This window comes from Simochromis diagramma, unplaced genomic scaffold, assembly GCF_900408965.1.
Source record: "Simochromis diagramma unplaced genomic scaffold, fSimDia1.1 OVJJ01000603.1, whole genome shotgun sequence".
In the NCBI taxonomy this organism is placed as follows: domain Eukaryota; kingdom Metazoa; phylum Chordata; class Actinopteri; order Cichliformes; family Cichlidae; genus Simochromis; species Simochromis diagramma.
Window position 1 is genome coordinate 13,819,054 of NW_024387414.1, and position 22,116 is coordinate 13,841,169.

Consider the following 22,116-nt stretch of genomic DNA (forward strand, 5'->3'; position numbering starts at 1 on the left):
ACTTTTTGCAAGCAAATGGTCAAACTGTTAGTTGATACATGCTAACAACAGTGTAAACAACAATTTTCTCCATGTATTTTTCTTTTAATATGATGCCCTTATACTATTTTTTTGCACTTATTAAGGCGACAGCGGCGGGATCTTAAATAGAGGAAAATCCAAATTATACATTTCTCAGTGTTTTTAATTATGTGACAAATAATCCACACAGTGGGGAACAGCACAAAAAAGCTAATTCCAAATTACTGTGTATATGACTGAATGTATGCAAAAGTAACCTGCACAATGTGCTCTAAGTGTTAAGGCTTCTAAACAGGGCACAGCCTCACCCAGGAAACACAAGGCAGATGACCAGAGAAATTTACCCAAATACACGCTTTGGGAAAATGGCTTAAAATACTCACAATTATTTAGCCAACACCCAAACATAAGCTCCAAATTATAACAAAAAAAAAAAAAAAGCTACTTTCAGTGGCAGACTGGCCATCTGGCATACCTACAGTCTGCTTCCCAAGGGGGCAGGAGAACTGTTATAACCAGATTAAACAATTTCCCAAAGCTGTTTGGTCTCATATTTGTCTGTCCAATCAGTTACAAACAAATGTGTGCCTGTGTGTGTGTGTGCATGTGTGTGTTAGCAGTCTTTATTATTATTTTTAAAAAGCGGTAAATAAGGAATCAGACTGTATGTCTTTAAAATATTTAGAGTTAATTTGAAACATTTTAAGAAAACTATATCCATGTAGGCAGAAAACTTTAGTATTATAGTATTCGTATTATAATATCAGTGATATTAATGTGTTGCAGATAGTGTGGTTTTGGCCCAGGTATTTGGAATGAGATCAGATAACGGTGTGAATAAAATAATGCAATTACCCTATAAAAGCACATTTTTTATGACACAGGGTATTTTAAAATTGAACAGGCAACATGGTTCACCGTTTAATAGTAGGCTGATCCTTCATTTAACACATAGTCTTTATATGTCCTGTGTGAGAGAACTAATAAAAGCATCATGAGTACAGGAGTGATGATGATTAGCGATGATAAACCCACAGGTTAATGGAAGGCAAGTGACCAATCAGTGCAAGAAAAATGTCAACATGTACGCATATAATTATGCTGCCCTCTGTTTTCAACCTTAATGCAAAACAAATACATCACAAATCATTTAATTTGTCACAAGGGATTAAAAAGGTGTAACAGCCAAAGATTTAAGGATTTCCCTCCCTTCCTTCACAGACATTTTTGTGTAAATAGAAAATCTTTACTCTGATTAAACATGTGAAATATATTTTCATTTGAGAGAGGATTGTGTAACATGACAACAACATGCTAAACTACAATTCACTATTGAAATATCCCATTAAAAATCCTTTTATTACAGAGCTGAGCAGACTGAGCAGGCTGAAATGCTTGGTGGAAGGTCAGGATGCGATCCATGACCTCATGTTGGAACACATGCACAGAACGTTTTACTTCAACAGGTCTTTGCCAGGTCACTGTGCTGGTGTGAAAGGCTAATATGCGAGAGACAGCTTAGGAAACACACTTCCTGGAACATCCCTCTAGAGGAAAGTCTGGAGGAAATTACACAAATACACAAATACTCACACTTTGGCACGTTATCGCGCTCTATCCCCGTCTACACTCCTCTTAACCACCAAAGAACAGTAATTACTGTAGATGCCGGAGCGACAGAGGAGAGAGCAGTGCCAGTATGAGGGATGATAAAGGAGACGAGAGAGAGAGATAGCGGCTGCTGCAGCCAAAAGCTTCTCATTAAGCTAACCCTACCCCCAGCTCAAACATGTAGCATACATCCCCGTCTTCTACAGCACACTGCAGGTCAAATCAATTTGCAGAATTTTAAATCTGGCATGCAGATTTATCAAAAACTCAAAACAATTTATAGTCAGTCCTTTCAGAGTGTCCCTTTTTTCTGTGTCCTCCACTCTTCTTCTCCAAATCTCCTCAACCCTGTTTCTGATCTTGATTGTTGAAATCTTTTTCCTCACAAGCTCTCTTTTTTCTGCATCTTCTCCTGTTTCCTTCCCTTTTCCATGGCCCGCCAGTCATTTCAGCGCCTTGTTTTCTTTCCTTCCCCCCCTTCTTCATCTTCTTCTCCTCACCTCTTCCCCACGAGAGCCCACACACATGCAGCCAATCTAAGTCAATTAAACAAATGGTTTTTTGCTCTCTTTTCACATTATACTGTCTGTGACTTCATCCATGATGATGGACTCCAAGTCATTACACAAAGCTGTACGTGTGTGTGAGATTTTGCAAAGCCTAAGCTAATTAGGTAGAACCCATGGCACTGGCAGCTACAACAGCAGATCAGGGAAATGCTGAAGAGATAAGGCCGAGCATACTAAGACATACACAAGAGGATTATTTTAATGATTTCACATGCCGGATACAGGCAAACATGCATCCACAAGAGCAAAAGGAAACATTATGGTACAGGCAAAAACATTAAAATGCAATATTCTCATTTATATACATCCCCTCTCCTTCCTGCATACATGCATCTGCATTCCTTAGTCGATCCATTTAGAAAAAATGTGAAGTTTTACTTCATTCACCCATGCAAAAAGTTTGGTAAGTGACAACCTTTCCATTTGTTGCGGTACCGTAGTTTGATGGCGTCTGCATCCCACTTAGCTGCTCAACAGATGGCCAATAAATATAAGGAAAAGCCATGCGAGTAAATTACTCCTACACAGAAACAACAAGTTACACTCACACACCTACAGCGCACATCTGTCTACACGCAGATTTACTCCTACACACAGATATACACAAGTTACATTACAGCAAGCAAACAGACCAAAAATTATAACGACCAAAAAATAAGAATCAACACAACACACACACACACACACACACACACACACACTGAGGATTACACCGGCACACACACACACACACACACACGTTCCTCATTCCTGCTGCTATAATTGAAGGTGAAGCAGTTTCAGCAGGGGTGTAAATTTATTGGCGCCACACTCCACACATGACATCAGGTGGTGGTGATGTGTGTGTGTGTGTGTGTGTGTGTGTGTGTGTGTGTGTGTGTGTGTGTGTGTGTGTGTGTGTGTGTGTGTGTGCCTCCATGATAAATTGTAACTATATATGGGAAATAAACAATACAACATACTTTTCCATAGAGAGCTGCCCTGCTTCCACCTTGGTCAGAGAGGTAGGTAGAAGTGTGTGTGTGCGTGTGTGTTTCCCAGGAGTCTCAGTTACGGCCTCATGCACACAGAGCCATAAATACAGCTACTTCAAACCTTTTATCAAGCAGAGTAGGTGCGAGTAGGTACATGTTCCTATCCCTCTTCTGCTCGTTTCTGACGTTTTCTTCTCACATTCTTCTTACCCCCCCAATATTCCATCTACAGCTTTTATTCTTGTTTTTTAACACTCTCTCAATAGATGAGCCAGTTTTTTCTTTAAGCTCACGTTAAATAAAAGACAGAACAGCCAGAATGGAGCTCCAACAGTAAGGTCTTAAAGGTTCCTCTGATAAACAGCTGTATGCACCATATTAGGGACACAGCCCAAAGTACTGCAGACGAACACAAACACCTGCTGTGTCCCGGAGACATGTGTGAAGCTGGATTCATGGTCCCACAGTGATGTTTCTTGTAGCTTTTTGGCTATGCAGAAAAGATTATGGGAATTCACCCAATGCAGGGACTACAGTAACGCGCTTGTGTGCAAAGCGTACAGTGTGTCACCTCAACACAGGGATGCTATGCACAGTTTGATTACAGAATACTTGAAGCGGGTAGCTTGAACAAGTAAGGAAATGGGAGTGGAGATTTCCAGCAATCAAAAAAAGATCCACAGACGATTGTTTTCAACACTCCATTTCACTTCACTGCAAAAGACATTCTTTTCTGTTCGGCAGCAGCAAAACAGCCTCTGAAGCTTCCACCATTTCCCTAAACCAAACAGAGTGCTTCCAGTAGTTCGAACACATTTGAAGTAAACTGCATCTATGTATTTAAGGGCAACTTCTCCCCCCTCCACTGTGTAACAATGTCTCCAGGTAGCTACTATAGATGAGGCATTTCTAGCTCATGTTTCAGCACTTCCCCCATTATTAATACTAAAATATTATATTTTCATCAAGCAGGAACTGCATATTCACTAATAATTATCTTCAGACTACACATTAAACCACCCACTCATCTCTGTGCATAATGCTACAGTAAGCATTACTGTATGCACACTGCTCCAAATCATTAACATCATCTTAAAGTACAAACTGTATTTTTATGCTTTAAAGCGCGAGACTTTTCTATGATGTTTCTGAGTTACTTTAAGTCAAGATTTCAAAATTCAAAAGGTGGCACTGGACTGTTAGAACAGCCCTGTGAGGTGTCTTTAAAGAGCTATTTATAACCCTCATATCAAAAGCTAAACTTGGGCAGAGAGGGAACGAGAAGGGCGAATGTCAATGAAGAAGAGAAATGATAGGCGGCGCGGAGCAAACGGGTGAGGCCGAGAGAGGAAAAAACAAGACGCACAGAGCCAGGTTCAGGAAGACAGAGAGGGGTGAGGGAGTGTGTTTTTTATGGGGTAACATGTCGGTCATGTAAGGAGTTTGTGTGAGAAATGGGTCTCAGTGCAGCGAGGGCTGATGCAGCATAACAATAAGTTCACACGCAGGCTCGCAGGCTGGTTAGAGAACACACACACATTTACCTAAGCAATACACACAAGTATAGGCAAAGATGAACTAACCACATAAGCACAAAAAGAAATTCACACATAAATCCAAATATGTGCAAGTATCTAAGATGAGACACACACAGTGAGATCTAAAGACACACACACACACACACACACACACACACACACACACACTGCAGAGTGGGGAAGTTGCTTTAAAGAAACAATGAAAGCAGCACAGTTAGAGCTCCATGTTTGCGCTTATTATACTGCTGCAGTCTGATAAAAAAACAGCACATGGACAGACACGATGCATGCCCACTGCAGTCTTCCTGCACGCAGACCTTCTACTGAGGAGGCGTTCCTGAAGATGTTGCTCTTCTGTTTCCATGTTTGTCGTCACCATCGTGCTGCAGAAAGAATCTGATAAGCTGCTCCGTGATAGTGTTACGAGGATACGTTAGGTGTCTAAAACCTTTCCCCAGCACTGTGAATACGCAGACAGTACACAGTACACAGTAGTAGCACACACAAATACAACTCTCCCTACTTCCCTCCTTGCTCTTCTTGGGGGTATTAAGAGCAGTAATGATGATGTGGGACTGCTTCCTTGTGTGCGTCAGCGTGCGTGCATGTATGTTTCTGTACGACACTATTAGCACACAGGATAGAGCAGCTATTAGCCTAAAGAATGGTTTTATGGCACAAAAGAAAACAAACCCCCACACGAGAGGAACTCCAACACACACGTATACATACACAAATGCCCATACACGCACACACAGCACACTCACAGTAATGACCTGTTTTGTTAAGCACAGTGAATGCTCCAAGTACACAATAATAAACTCCTCATTTGTTATGTACTAGGACCATTAAAGAGAGCGACCACAAGAGGAGGAGACGGGAAGAAGAAAGGGCTGCATTAAAAAGAATAATGAGCAAAGAGAGAGACAAAAATATAAGGACAGGCAGAAGTGCACAGAGTAGGTCTGACTGTCCTTACAATTGTTGTAAACATACAGTAGGTAGAAACAACAGAGGCAGGGGAGGTAAAGCAAATATGAAACATAAGAGAGCAAAAGTGAAATGAAGGACTCCTTTGCACTACAAATACAGCTGTTGGCCATGCAATCACAGTGCCCCCTATTGGCAGACGATAAGTCACCATTTTGGATAGTGGCACATTTATTTATTAGCCTATCTTATTGAAGGTGATATTTTAAATTAATCAATCAATCAATCAATCAATCAATCAATCAATCAAAGGTAGTTAAAAAGGTTTCACATCAGTATGCAGCACATTACAGATAATGCACGCTGCAGGACAGCCATTTCTCCCTGATATTTCTCAGACACACTAAACCACTGCTTTCTGTGCCACCTCGTCTGGTTTCATAGACAGCTCATGTGGCATTAGGAAGGACGCCACACTTATGTGTTTCTATCATGGTTTCATTTTAAGCTTGGCGCAGTGTTTTAAAATCCAACTGAATAATATGTCAGGAACAGCGCAGTCACAGATGCATAATGCTTGATTCATGATTATGAATGATTGATAACCCAACTGTACCAGACCCAAAGATTTAGTCCAATGGATCACATATGACCACATCAGTATATGATGGCAGTGTATGATTTAGTACATAAGAGATGCAGAGAGTGTAAATAAGCGGCGTTAGCGATTACTCAACCGTCATTTCACAGCCTCGTAAGATCTGATCACGTGTATATTACCAAGGTAAAAGGTGTGAGCATGAGTGGCTTTACTCTTAAAATTTAATGACTATATAGTGAATTTCATTGACATTATAAACTCTTTACGAATAAGTCATATCCAACAAAACTCAGCTGTTATACGAGGCACAGGTCTGCATGCCAAATATCCAGATTTGCAGGCTTCAAGTGATTGTTTTGAAGATGGTACTTGGCCTTGAGGCGACTGATGTTGTGAATTGGTGCTATATAAATAAAATTGAATTGAATTAGACACTTCAGACTTCTTTATTTTACTTTATAATTTAAGCTTTTAAAGGTCAGTGAGCACTGCCTGTCGAAATCTTGTGTTTTCTAGACAAACATGTCGCATGCAGAGGCTCAACCAAGGAAAAGAGAGCAAAACAAATTGATGGACATAAAGGCGACGTCCGATCTGACAGCCATTTTAACACAAAGTGCTTCTACAAAAACAAGGCACTCCTGTACTTTACATTCCTCTCCATTAGCCAATCTTTTGAATACAGGCCTTTGTGGCTGGGCTTACAAAGGAGAAAAAAGCCTGTTGTCTGTCTGTAGGTAGCTGGTGTCTCCAGTCAGACGCTGAGTCACTGCACTGTGGCACAAATGCTCTAATTGTAAACACCCCCCGGTGGGTGAACCTGGTGAGTGACCTGTGAGCGACCCTAACCAAAGGAAAACTTTCCACTAAGAAGGATTACCAGTAATAATATGTGTCACATATACCGGTGATGAGATCACCTTAAACAACATTAACAGCAGCAATTTCTGCAACTAAATATCTCCAGTCACAGCTGATCACTCTTTTATATCAGCTTAGAGGAAATTAAATCATTCTGAAGTTTAGAACATGTGCAACTCTGGGTTTTTGTGGGTTTTCTCAAGTAAACAGCTAATTTCTCTTGAATTAACGTCATAAGTGAGATTTTTCCATACATCTCTCACCACTCTTGTGTGCGTTGTACCACCCAGCTTGAGTTTCTGTTGCTGGAGGTGCTGACATCTTGTTCTTCGTGCATGATTCTAAATGTATTGCTCTTTCAATGATGCCGAGACTTTTTCGCCCACTGACAACAAAACAGGAACAAGCTGGGATTTTCCCACCGCTTTTCATAAATGGGGAAGACTCTTATACTGGTATGTGAAGCTTTCCCTTCTCCAAACATGAAGCTTCTGATTTACACCCAAAACCTCCATCTTAGCCACGTGTCCACAGAACAGTCTACTAACAGCAGTCTGGTTTGTTTATACGATCTTCAGCGAAACGTAAAAGAGCAACAAAAAAAAAAACCCAAAACACTTTTGCCCTTTCTCGCCTTACGAGTACAGTATTTGAAATACATCCACAGCTATCTGTTGAAAAAAACAACAACCACTGATTAAATCTGACTTCCTTTGAGTCGAATGTAAATGACGCTTTATATGTAGAAAAGTTGGATGAAGAAAGTTGGTGTATTTTGTTTCGATCATGACAGTTTTTTGTAAGAAGTGCTTATTTGCGCCTTTGTGTTATCAAAAGGCTCATAATCATTCGAGAAACACGCATGCAATCACTGTGTTGGGAAAAACACAATGAACACGCGCACAAGATGGAATTCAAACACAATGAAATGACGAGGAGTCACACAAGCTAACAGAAAACAGAGGAAGAGCAAATTGCAGATAAACACACAGGAGTTTGTGGTTTCAGTTCCACCGAAGACAGCTGGTACGTTTTAAGAGAGTGAGACCTGAAGTTGTTCTGGGAATACATAAACACAGGGGATCTGATTACGAATGCTCGGAAGATCTCAGACGTGCGGTGGGATAAGTCAAGGAGGAGGTGATGTGTCTTTTTATGGAGGTACACGGGATTTGATTGCGTATTCATGTGCATGATGAGGGTGTCAAGGTGTTCTTACTATGCAGAAAAGCAAACGTGCATTTAGCTGACCTTGGCAATGAGGCTGAGGGGTTCTTGGCAGGAAGGTGGCAGTGCTGATCCCATTTCCTGTAACAGGTCATGTACTTCCTGTTGCAGGTACAGCTCTAACATGGACGCCAGCTGAGAAAGACCTTGTTTCTTCTTCTCAGGCATAGAAGTTAGATCTGTAAAAACATTTTTTTTTTAAAAATCATACAAATGTAGTTGAAACACTTCATAAAATCCAGGTATCCTGGTGTAAAAATGTAATGTTCTTTAAGGTGATGATGTGAGGACTCCTAAAATTTGCCTGTAAATGGACCTAAATTGATATTTTATAACATATGATGCAGGTTTTCACTTATTTCTAGTATCTAACAGTCGTATTTGTTAATGTGTAAAGTAGGTAGAATGTTTGACGCCATCTGCTAAATCACATTTGTAAAGGGACTTTCAATCTCAATGAGACTTTTGCCAGATAAATGCAGAATATCGTTAAACCCGTCACACTGTCCTGCATCATATTCGCTGTATAAAATCTAACATTTGTTTTAAAAAAATCCATTTTGCTCTATCGCATCATGTTTTTTGACGAGTGGCAACTGTAAACATGATCCAGATGCTAAACATGTGGATCCTTCACTATATCCAAACAGCAACAAAACATAACAGAGTTTGTGGGAAAAGGCATCCTCTGCTTATTTTGGTATGAAACTGGGTAATCAAGACAAGCCATGGGCATCTCATTCAGTTTGTCAGGTTTGTGTTGAAAATCTCAGAATAATGGAAAGAAAAAGAGCTTGGGTTTTGGATTTCTAGTGGTACAGAGGGAACCACAGGATCACTTTGATGGCTGCTCCGTCTGTTTAGTCAGTATTTCTGGATACAGTTCCAACACTAAATCACCTGCCAGTTACCCAAATCTGCCATCAGCAACGAGACCTGCACCGCATTCAGATGAAATACTGCCTGTTGTTTTACTGGCTTAGTTGATGAGAGAGAAAAGTTTGATGTTTTGTTTCTAGATGCACAACTTTTTAGTGATCCATCTTCTAGTAGCTCATCTGTCCCCCAGTTCTTCACTCAGCCACAGTTAAAACTTGTCTTTGCCACAGGAAGCGGGGCCCAGTTGCTTGGGGCTAGGCTCAGTGAGAAAAACCTACTGGCTCCAGGAACCACATTGTCTTTTTATAAAAATCCATTCTCTGAGATGAATTATTACTTTTTCTATTATGTTGATACTGAAGGTCTTTTGGGTGCATAATGAGAATTGCTTTGCATCCGATTCAATTCAATTTTATTTATACAGCAACAAATCACAACCACAGTTCCCTCAAGGACATTTATATTGTAGTAACACAACAGAGAAACCTCAACAATCATGCGACCCACTAAGAGCAAGCACTTTGGCAACAGTGGGAAAGAAAAACTCCCTTTTAACAAGAAGAAACCTCCAGCAAAACACTGTGCAGGTATTCAGTGGACTAACTTATTGTTAAAAAGCCATTAAAAGCCATTTAATTATAATCACTGTCAAATTCCAGAAAACATAAGTGCACTAAGCAGGTCACTGCCTGAATGTTGGAGATTTCTCCGGTAGCCGAGAGGGTTGTTGCCCTGCACCGTTTTGTCTCGACTATCTGTAGTTGCCGAACAAAAGTTCAGAGTACGCAGCCTTCTTGGAGTCACTGGGTGGCATGTTGCAAGGTGCTCCTGCTGGAGGAATATGAGAATGTCGGATTAGTGCAGTAGTGGTTCGTTGTGGTGAAGAGAGAGCTGAGCATGAGTGGCAATTTACTGGTCAAGCAATGTCCCTACACTCAATTACGGATGCAAGCTCCGGGTGGTGACTGAAAGAATGATGTCACGGATAGAAGCGGCGGAAACGAGTTTCCTCAAAAAGGTGGCTGGGCCCCTCTCCCTTAGAGAGAGAGAGTAAGGAGTTCAGCCTTTTAGGAGGGACTAAGAGTAGAGCTTCTACTCTTCCACACTGAAAAGAGTCAGTTGAGGTGGTTCAGGCATCTAGCAAGGATGCCACCAGGTGGCAAGTGAAGTGTCCTGGGCATGTCTTACCCGGGGTAGACCCAAGACTACATGTCTTAGCTCACCTAGAAACACCTGATGAGCTGAAAAAGGTGGGCGGAGAGAGGGAGCTCTGGACTTCTCTGCTTTTCAGCATTTAAAATAGTCTAAGTTGCAAATTTAGAGCTCTTATGATACACTTACAATAAGTGTAGCAAGACATGTCAACATCATTTTGCCTGTTCTGTAAAGGTTCAAATCAGTGATTTTGGTTTTTTAAAGAAAACCTTGTAGCATCTAAAACAGGAATGAGCCCAGCTGAAAATAAAAAGTTTGCATTTGGCTACCACTGGATTATATATACACGCGCTCTCTCTATATATATAAATAAACACACAGGTGAAAGAGCAAACATTTTCTAATAACCTTTATTACAGTGAGGTAAAACGCACACAGACACTTGCAAGACAAACTTACGTGATTCATGCTCCTCTAGAGTGTAGAGCTCCTCACTGCTGCTCTTAGACGGACTTAACTGCATAGAAAAAGAGAAGCTGAGCAGTTCACTCTGGTGTTACTGAAATATTGTTCTCTTATCGATGCGCATTATGTGCTGTATGTATTGTTGCTCCCAGATAAAGTCCTTGAAACTTTCATACACTGAGAAAACATGACGTGGATTTCTTTAAAGTCTGGTTTTTCTGAGAGCAGGAATGCCCGCCTGTTATGGCGCATAAAAGGAAAGGTATTAAGCAGCTTTCTTTGAGCACATTTAGTTTAACTGAGTTGAACAGTGGGAAAGTCCAGCAACATACCAAGGCAAAGATGAGTCTCGCAGCTAGACGGACTGAGTCAGTGGGAAGTCTGGGTAGGAGGCTCTGCAGACATTTACACTCTCTCTTATGGCCTGACCATGCTTGTTTCTGCAGAAGGAGGATATAAATACACTGATGTATACAGACACATCCATCATAGCCATTATTACCCCGGCTACAAGCCATAAACAAAGTGTACACTTTAAAATGTAATGATTTACATTATGAGAACTTGATTTTTGTCCCCAAAAGATTAAAACACACAAACACACACACTGTACCTGGCACGCGGTATTGCAGTAGTGAGCCGTCTTGCACTGGGAACACCTCAACAAGCTCTCACGTCTAGACAGAAGGAATTTTTGAAAAGTTGTGTTAATTCTGCGCACATTCTTAACTAAAAAGAAGAAAGTGTTGCATTAAAGACATAAAATATTCAAAGGCTGAAACACTGTCTTTAAAAAAACAAACAAAAACGCTCCAGCTGAGAGAAGAAAGTGCTAGAGATGACTTAAAAGGTCTTGGTGGCCTGGAATGGGACCAGGATTTTAGATTTCGAAACTTGCGATGCCAGTCTTCCTGTACTGACAGATAGTTGTAGTGTTTGAACAAAAACATTCAGCTGTTCCATATATGTTAAACACTTTTTGAGACAGTTAAAATTCAGCATCACCAAACAAATCCCTAAATCAGCTCAAGCATACTTCTGTCATTGTACTGACCTTTCACCGTGAAAGGATGTCGTCTTATCCTTTTCTATTCATCGCATTAAACTGACTGTGTGCGTCCATTATCTCATTTTATCTGTCTACCCAGCTCCAATTCGATTGTCGTTTAAGGGCAATACTTTAGGTGCACTCTCCTCACCGTCACCATCAGTTAGTCTCACCGCATCACATAACTTGCCTGTGTCGGAACGGCGACATGTGACAGCTGTGCGTCCACTTGTGGTGGTGTTTGTGTGTATTTTTGTAAGTATGCGTATGCCTCCGAGGTCTGCTGCATTTCTCTGAGTGATACTGCTGTCCTTTCCACTTTGTCTGTCAGCCTGATAACAAGCCGGAGCACCGCAGTGTCAGCCTGCTTCATGAGGCCAATTACAGCCAGTAGTGGGGGCATCACTAAAACACACAAGTTGTGACTCACAGGAATCTTTTCAGTGTGTGTGTGTGTGTGTATGAGTGCATACACATAAGTCAATGTAGGCTATTCAAATCAATTATTTATTATACTTGCAAATGTCTTGAACCATCCCTCATTTCTTTATGTTTTACTAGGAAAATGAGAAATAGGTGCAGTGATTTATTCTTTAAGTAGTTTTCAGGAAAAGTTCTCCAGGTTTCTTGGAGGACATTCAAAGCTCTTCTTTGAATGTTGTTGCCTTTTGTTCTGTTCTCTGTCAAGATGATTGCAATGCTTGAGCAATATTGCGGTCTGGGCTCTGGAGAGGCCAATCCATGACTTACAGTGTCCCCTTGTGTTTTTTCTATCCAAGTATGGTTTTATTGAATTAGCACAGTGTGTTTGGGATCATTGTCATACTGAAAAATCTTTTTTATAAATATATATCTTATGTATTTTTATTATTTAATTCCAGTGCACACCATTTTGTGTTTTAAGGTGCTTTATAAATAAGGATGGATGGAAAATTTAAGCTGTTGCCAATCAGATCCTTCCCAGATGGTTTTGCATGGTGGATCAAAACCTGACAGAACTATTCTGCATTCAAAATTCCAGCACCAGTGGCTGAAATTCAGCCCAAACCATCACAGACCCTCAGTTTTGCAGACACTCAAAGTTGTAGCTCTCTCCTGACCTCCTCTGTAGATATGGATGATTTGAACCAAACATTTCTAAATGTATCACTTCATGAGTTCTTGTGTACATACTGCCCCCTTTTCTAACCATTTCCCTTCCTTAACAAAAGGTGGTTTCTTGATAGTCACCGTTCCACTGAGACATTTTTGATGACGCTTCAGTAAACAGCAAACTGAAGGGCCAGATGCATCTCTCAGGTCCTCTGTCAGGTTTTTAATGGATTTCTTTAGTATTTCTTAGGGACATGACCTTCAGATAGTGTTCATCTGCTGTACGTAGCTTTTTAGACCTGCCTCTTCTTTTTGTCCTCCACTTGACCAGTTTCCAAGGTCAGCAAGCTTGGTTAGCAAGATGTATTGATAAACTGTATGGCTGCAATGCACAGACACAGATACCTGTTAATAAGTGCTAAGTATTTCATGTCGGGGAAAATGGATCAAAAAGTAAAATACCTGCCTGACCTGTCACATGGGAGGAAAACAGATTGAAGTGAGTCTCAGAAAACAGCTATCAGCACCAGAGAAGGTTTCTACACGGTGCTACAGATTTTTAATCCCACTGAAAGAAAGTCTTTGTTTCACATCTTATACTTAAAGGCGCAGGTTTATTCACACTGTAGTTCTCAGACTTCTACGCAGGATTAATTTTACAGCCAAGGAGCTCATCGCTTATTTTCTACAAAAGAAAAGAAAATTTAAAAAAAAAAGACAGAGACAGTAAAAAAAAAAAAAACCCCACAAAAAACCCCTCTAACTCCATAGACCACTGTATGACAGACACATGCTTCATGAAATCATGAAACAAATGACAAAGCAGAGTGCTTAGAACCTAGCATTCATTTCATTCGCTAAAGAATTTCTTCACATTACCAACAATGGAGCATAAGCACTGACAGCCGAACACCCCAAGGCTGGTTTAGCGTGAGCTAATATACAATAATAAGTTGCAAGTCTTTATGGATTTATCATATAATAAGAAAAGAAAATAGAGAAAATAATAAAAATCCTACTAATTAAATCTGACAGCGGATGGTATTATGAGCTCACACACGAAATATGAGATAATGGGAAAAAAATGTTATGATGGATTTAAATACATTAAGCCGGGGCTTATCTTACTGAAAACGGCACATTTGATTAGATTGGACATGCTGGACCTATGAATGCAGTAGATGACATTAGAAAGAGCTTAAAGGCAAAATCTGAAATGTAATATAAACAAATGCGGCGCAGGTCTGACCAAAGGCTGTAGAGCATCAACATTAGTGACAGAAGTTAAGTGTTTCCTGTGAGCGTTTCATCTATCAGCGTGTGACCAGACTCGATTGTTGTATTTGGCTCAAGGCGCCTTCAGTCTTGTACAAGTTTCCAAAACACTCTTTTCTTTCCTGTTCTTCCCTCCCTGCTCTCTAGATTCTGTATTTTACAGCTGTCCTTCCCATCTGTCTTCCCCCCCCCACCCGTTTTTTGTTATGCTGCTGTGTCCTATTTGCCTTTCCAGCTTGGAACTCAACCTTAAATTTATAGTTTCACCCTGGGACAGAGTTTCATGAAAGCAGAGTTATTCTTGTCATGTTGAGACCAACCAGAAACACGGAAGCCACCCACAGTTCATGAAACACATGCCTGGAGTCTGAGACACAGAGTAACAACAGATAGGATAAGGCAAACCTAAACACAGACAGATCATAACTAAAAGCTGCAAGGCACAGGAAATCCATCCATCTTCCACAGGCCAGAGAGCAATCCTGATGACAATCCCATTTTTTTTAAACTTCTGTACTTGTTTCCTTTCACTGTGACCCCTCGGACGCTGCACATTGTAGAAGCTACACTGCATGTTCATGTACAGCATATATTAGGCAATTTTCCATTAGAAGGTAAACAATGACATCATGTGTTCAATATCTGTTTCAAATTGAATTCCATCATAATCATTTAACCAAATGATTTATTGTGTGATTTGTTCATATTTTTGCAGGCTAGAAAACCATTGAATATGCTAAACAATCTCTGGGAAGGATTGGTTTCTGAATTATTATATTAGATGATCTTTTTTTTGTCTTTTAAAATTTCATTTCACCTGCTTTGTGCTGGGAAACAATAACATCTTGATTAAAAAAAAGAAGAGAGAACTGTTTTAAGGAGGACCTGTTGTGATTTTCAGCTCTATATTTTTATTCTTAGACTTGGATCAGAGCAGGTTTGCATTACTCACAGCTCAAAATAAGTCTTATACATCTTATACTTGGCCTTGGGGCAGCCCCTCAGTTCATCCTCTCATTTTTAAATTTTTTTTCCTGCCCCCTTCACCCTTCTTTAAAGCCAGACTTCTTCTGATTGGCTACCACAGGCAAACAAAAGAAAACACAGAAAACCAAAAGGCCCCTTTAAGTCTTTTAACACTTCATTGTACTATGTTTGAATCTTAAGTCAGAACAAAATTTATAGTGACAACAGATAAAACACTGGCCACTGACATGCTTAAATCTAAAACAATGATGTGATTTTTGCTATTTTACATTTTTACACCAACACACAAAGTCAAATGATTAAGATGTGTTTGAAGCAACAAAAGCACTGAATTAACGGTTTAGGAATTACAGACATTTTTATGCATTACCACCAATTTTTAGCATCTCAAAAGTAATTTGACTACTGACTGAAACTGTTCGAAAGCATACTCCAAAAAGCAAAATGACACCAGAATTTCTTACAGCAAAAAATGGGCTATTCTTCAACAGCCAGGTCAGTCATCTGATCTCAGCCCAATAAAACATGCTTTTCAGATACTTAAAACAAAGCTGAAGGCAGAGAATCGTAAAGAAGCAGCAGCTGCAAGCATCTGCAGTAACGGCCTGGCAGAAATCTTAAGGGAGGAAAACACAGCATTTGGTGATGTCCATGACTATTAAAAATATTTCTTATAATTAAAATGCTGCTAGTTTGTTCAATTACTTTTGTACCTCAGAAATTGGGGGACTATTTATAAAAATGGCTGTAATCCCGAAACATCTAATTAAATATTTGATTAGACCTCTTTAATTAAAGCTGTCTGTATTGCGATCACGTTTTGATTGATTTTAATGTGTAGTGATGTAGAAAGGCAGAATTACAAAAAGATCCATATGGGCCTCTCTGAATACATCAATACACAATCCTAACATTTAGAGAGTACATTTGGGCACAAAGGTTGGTAGTTTGATACTGTACTGTAAGATGAAAAGGAATACCATTTCAAATGACCAATATCAACATAAAAATCTGTCAAACAAAACGAGACAAAAGGTCACTGAGAAAAGAGAACCGCATGCAGAGATGGGACAACAGATAGAAATCCAGACAGCTTATCAGTAGCAGTATAAATGTACAGCTGCAGCACAGAAACTGCTGTTATGGTGATCGCCTAAAGGCTGATAAACACTTAGCACTGACTCAGACATGAGCACCAAGAACAGATACGGTCACATGATCCAGGTATTCCAGCAGGACTGAAGACGCTTTATCTTGGCTGAAGGTAATTGAATATTTCCTCTCTTTAAGGAGTTGTATGACACTCATGAAGACAAATACTTTCGCCCTTTACTCGTTTCACATCAGAGAACTGGGCAACGAAAATCCAATCATAGAACAAAGATCGCGTAAAAGACGTGAACCTTCTGAAATTTCTACCACCACACCATCAAAAACTTTGAAGTTTATCAGTTTCAGCAAGTGTTGTATTCGGGATCATTCGGTTCATACACCCACCCACACGCATACTTTACATTTTCTACACAGTATTTCATGATTCAAATACAAAGATGGCGCTGCTCTAGCCTCCAGGCAACAAGCAATACAAGTTCAAGAACATATGCTCCTTGACGCAGTACAATGTGTGACATCAACTGATTTAACATGGTCTAAATAAAGATGTGCACAACAAGAACAGACCGAGAAGGTCAAAAAAACAAAAAGCATAGAAACTGATAATAAATGACAAGGATACGACATTCCTTAGTCTTCATCAGCTAGTTAGTCAGCAAAATAACCCTATTCCATTGTTTAATAGAAGTGACTCATTTACATACAGAGATTATGATTCCCCCTAGCAAGCACATCCATCTCATCTCCAGCCATGCTCTGTAATTATTATGCTTCCTCTTTTCCTCTGTCAACCGCTCCTTCCCTTTATCCCTTTCCTCCCTCTTTCTTCCAGCTGCCTTTTTTCTGCTCTTCGTCTCCCTCTGTGTCTCTGTCAGATGTTGTGTGAAGTGATAGTCTTCTGGATGGCAGCTCCATGGCTGGACTGCAGGCACAGTAGGAAAACTCATGAATAATATTAGATGGTTTTCATTAGTAGCACGTAGAAAAAAAGCAGACTCTCTCTCTCTCTGCACGACACACTTCCTGCTCTCAATGTCATTTTTTCTCCCCTAACATCATCATTTGACTCCTTCGTTCGCATATTTTCTCTTTTTAAAGCCACCTGTCAGTGTCATATCTAATAATGTATACATTCAGGGGCCACTTTATTAGGTACACGCTGCTAGTACCGGATGTGGACATGGTCAGCAGCAATGCTCAGGTAGACTGTGGCATTCAAACAGTGCTTATGTGGTATTAATGGGGGCCAAAGTGTGCCCAGAAAATATCCTCCACACCATTACACCAGCCTGAGCCACTGAAACCAAGCCAGGATGGATCCATGCTTTCATGTTGTTTATGCAAAATTCTGACCCTACCATCTAAATGTCACAACAGAAATTAGGATTCATCAGACCACACGATGATTTTCCAGTCTTGTAGCCTTAGCTTCCTGTTCTTGGCTTTCTGCTGCTATAACCCTGTATGCTTTGATATATTGTGCTTCCAGAGATGATCTTCTGCATACCTCCGTTGTATGAATAGTTAGTTGAGTTATAGCTGCTTTCCGATCAGCTGGAAGATGTCTGGCTGTTCTCCTCTGACCTCTGACATCAAAGCATTTTTGCCCAGTGACCTGCTGTAAACCCCAGAAATTTATGTGCAGAAAAATCCCAGAACATCAGCAGTTTCTGAAATACTCAGACCAGCCCATCTGATGCCATGTTCAAAGTCACTTAAATCACCTTTCTTATTCATTCTGATATTCAGTTTTTAACTTCAGAAGGTTGTCTTGACCATGTCTACATGACTAAGCTGCTGAGATGTGATGAGTGCCCTAACTTACATCCTGTTTATCGTTCTTTATGAACATAATAGGGATCATTCATGATGTATTCAATAAAGGGGCGTCCCCTGGGAAGTGAAACGCTCATCTCCTGCTGCTGTCGCACTTTCAGGCATGGTTACCAGGGTAACCCTATAATGCATTTACCACATATGGCAATCACTGATGTTCTTCCCTGAATGTTGTTGACTTTCAGTGTATTCTTGCTGCCACGTCACTGTAAACCGCTTCCTGTGTAGATTCCACCTAACACTCGTTTCCCATAGATTTATACTCAACCGACTTCTTTTAGAAACAAACAGAAGCCCCCGTTTGCCAATAAAAAGAATGCAGCTTTAAAGGACTTGATATTTTACTTTGTCCATCTTTTATATACAGTATATTAGTGCTGGGCATCACTATAATTCTGAACAGATAAAATGTCAACTGTGGCTTTTCAAGTGGACTGAATAGATTGTAATACTTCCTACTGACGAACGAGGGGCCTGTATAAATTTAACTCACACAGTTCATTAATATACAACAACAACAATAATAATCCATCACTAAATCTGTTTAACAGGGCAAAGGTACACAATCACTTAACACTACTAACACTCTAACATTACTGCCAGCACATTTGTAAAATTGCACTGCTGAATGGCTCAATGGCTAATGGTAATTAGCAAGAACACTCTTAAGAACTGGGAGGGTTACAGCGACAGCAAAGACAGATGACGAATAAATAGAAGCAACCACAGAAAACACCTTTACCAACAGTGGAGCTGTGTCTGCCGTTTGAAGGTTTTTCACTTCATTTGCGCCACAAAGTTTGGAAGAACAAGTTCAAAAGGACTTTGTTTCAAAGCTGCACCTCACATCTTCACTGTGGAAACAACGAACGCATCCCATCGTACCGAACACAACAACAAGCAGCCTTTTAAGGGTGGACCCTATAATCCTCTGGGAAATCTGTAACTTTAGTCAGCATTGTTTTGTGATTTTATTTTAAGGTTTATTTGTTTATTATGATTGAAAAGCTCACTTGTGCAGAAATAATAATAATAATAGTATTGTGACAACCGGGAACTGGCCAGAGTTTTAAGAAACAAAATGAGACAAATCTTTGGTCTTACCGGTTTTTGGAAAAAATGCAATTGGGATTTTCCTGACATGAATCAACAATCAATCACAAAACAGTCAAAATAACTTTTTTTACTCAAAGGGGGCACACACAGACTCGAAAGACATCAGAAGAGACGATTAATCAAGACAATGCTTCGTCATAAGGTTCCCTTTCATCTTGCAGAGAATTTTCCCCCCCTTCACAGTAGAATAAGTTCAGTAATTTTAATAGTCATCAAATTCTAGATCAAATTAAACTGAATGTGTAACAGTAAGTATTTTTACAAGAAAAAAAATCATTTTTTTTCTATATAGTTTACAATGAACGCCATTTAAAAAGAAATGAGCAGAGTCAGTGAAGTATAACAACATGTTGTACCTACTTTAATTTTTTTCCTCCAAACAACAGCAATATGCTTTTATGATTTTGTAGATCAGGAAAGCACAAACACAAGCATGTTTTGTTTTTAACACAAACGCCTTGTCTATGACACAGATGTGGATAAAATAGAAATTAGCGAAGAATTAAGAAATCCAGAAGTGAAAGAAATACAACAGGGAGAAACATCAACATTAGAAAAAAAGAAATAATAAAACGATGTCACTCAAAATTAGGTGAAGTGACTGAAAAATGCTGGATTTCTCCATTGATATGCAGGAGGATAGATCGCTGCACTCACATGGGCGTATATGTGGTCAATTTTGTTAAGTCTACGCTATCAGACACCTAATTAGGCCTACCTCAGCATTCCTCTGTTGGTGTGTGTAGCATGATAATTAATTTCCCGCGAGTATTGGCTGCTACATGGCATCCATGAGATTTCATTTGTGTGTGCGTTTGTGTATGTTAATAATTAGTGGTATTCTCGTCTCTGGGCTGTCCAGTCGTGCCTGAGTGAGTTTTCTCATTTTCAGGCTGAGCGGTCAACACAGCGTGGTATGTCTCACTCCAACATGACAAGTAATGGTGTGTGAGTATATATGTAAAATAAAAATATTAACATAAATCCACTGCCATGGACTGTCATGATACCTCCGTTATTAACTTATCGTCCAATATATGAGCATGACTGTAATTTTTTTAGTCTGAGCCACTTTTATTTTATTTTCCTAGGGTAGTCTGTAATGGCTACAAACATTAAATGGTAGGGGTGCAACGATACTCGTATCGATATTGAACCGTTTGATACAGTGCTTTCGGTTCGGTACGCATATGTATCGAACAATACAAATTTTTTTATTTATTTTATCAACTTTCCTTCTGAAGATGCTGTCTGTGTTAAGCGCTCAGTGGATCTGCGCTCGACAGTGCAGCCTAGGCGGAGTAGTCGAAAGCAGATTCACTGAGCGCAGGGCAAGCTAGCGAGACAGAAGTTAAGCTCGCATTGCAACATGGCAAATTGAACCTCCCCCACCCTCATTCAGATCTGGCGTTTGGAATTATTTTGGTCTTCATGTGAAGTATGACCCTGAAGGTAAGCGCGTCATGGACAAAAGTAAAACAGTATTTTGGATGTGCCATGCAATGCTCAATTACATGGGTGGGAACTAGTGCGTTAGCGCAGTTAGCTCGTTAACGTGTTGACGCCGTCCAACCCCACGCACGGGGCGATCTGCGGTAGCTCGTTAACGGAGATTTGCCGTGTTGTGGCGTTAACGTCATTTTAACGAGATTAACGCTGACAGCACTAGTGGGAACACAAGGAATATGACTGCACATTTACACCGACATCCTCCTAGTGCAAAGACAAGTGGAAGCAGACAAAAGCAACAACAAAGCAACATTAAATTTAAAAACTGTACGTTTGAGTTAAAATATATATTTATAATTTTAATAAATGACAAATTAAAAAAGCATGAACATTTTTTTTGTATCGAAAAAATATCGAACCGTGACACCAAAGTATCGAACCGAACCGTGAATTTTGTGTATCGTTGCACCCCTAATAATATGGCCATATTTTCTTTTGGAAATATGTTAAAGTCTGGTTTTATAAGTCTGCTTGTGTTTTTGTCTTCACATTATGCTCTGGGCAGTATATTTACTGCCATTTCTATTGCCTGGAGCAAAGCCTGCGATTCCTGAAGGAGCTGTGAAGGAGACGATGGAGTTTCAGAGCTGGAGCTGTTCATGCAATCACCATGGTGAATATGAGGTGTTTGTATGATAATATGGATGAGCTTCGTGAGCTGATTTAGGTTTAGAGGGAAAACAGTGGGGGGAGTTTGATGTGTTTCATTGAGTACTGCAGTGTTGCAGCGACATATGTCACACTCACTTCCAGGACCACACTGTGACTCTATCTGGCTTCGGGACTTGTTGGACAGACCGAGACATTAATCTAAGCAGCAAAAAGAAATGTGGAGCGACTCCACAAGTATAAGATAAGATAAGATCACCTTTATTAGTCCCACAGGTGGGAAATTTCATTCGTTACAGCAAAAGTGCAAAGTTATGCAGCAGAAATTAGAAAACACTGGAATGAAATAAAATAAAATACTATATACAACTGAGTAAGAAAATACAAAAGTACAACTTTGTCAGAATCAACTGAAACGTAATCCCTGGACATGTTGTTGCTAGGAGATGTTTCTGTAGCCTTAAAATTGAAATGATATCAATGCAAACAGATTATTTGCTGAGGTAATTTGTCATTGTTGCTGATTTAACACACTGTTTGTGTCTCCTGATGGAGGAATCCAGAGTTAATCCGAAATGGTTCTGTACAATCACTATCCACTTCATTAGGTACACCTGTCGAATTACTTGTTAACACAAACATATAATCAGCCAATCAAATGGTAGCTACTCGATGAATTTAGGGATGTAGGCATGATCAA

The 22,116-nt window shown here is 39.9% G+C and overlaps 1 protein-coding gene across 1 annotated transcript in view; it reads right to left on the reverse strand.

Moving 5' to 3' along the window:
• Nucleotides 1-22,116, reverse strand: part of smyd3 (SET and MYND domain containing 3) — a 95,185-nt gene that overhangs the window by 55,319 nt on the left and 17,750 nt on the right. The window contains exons 2-5 of the mRNA XM_040012100.1: nucleotides 11,445-11,508; nucleotides 11,164-11,271; nucleotides 10,826-10,883; nucleotides 8,357-8,511 (exon numbers count right to left, since the gene is read on the reverse strand). Of these exons, the coding sequence (XP_039868034.1) occupies nucleotides 8,357-8,511; nucleotides 10,826-10,883; nucleotides 11,164-11,271; nucleotides 11,445-11,508 (385 nt within the window). The remainder of the gene's footprint in view (nucleotides 1-8,356; nucleotides 8,512-10,825; nucleotides 10,884-11,163; nucleotides 11,272-11,444; nucleotides 11,509-22,116) is intronic.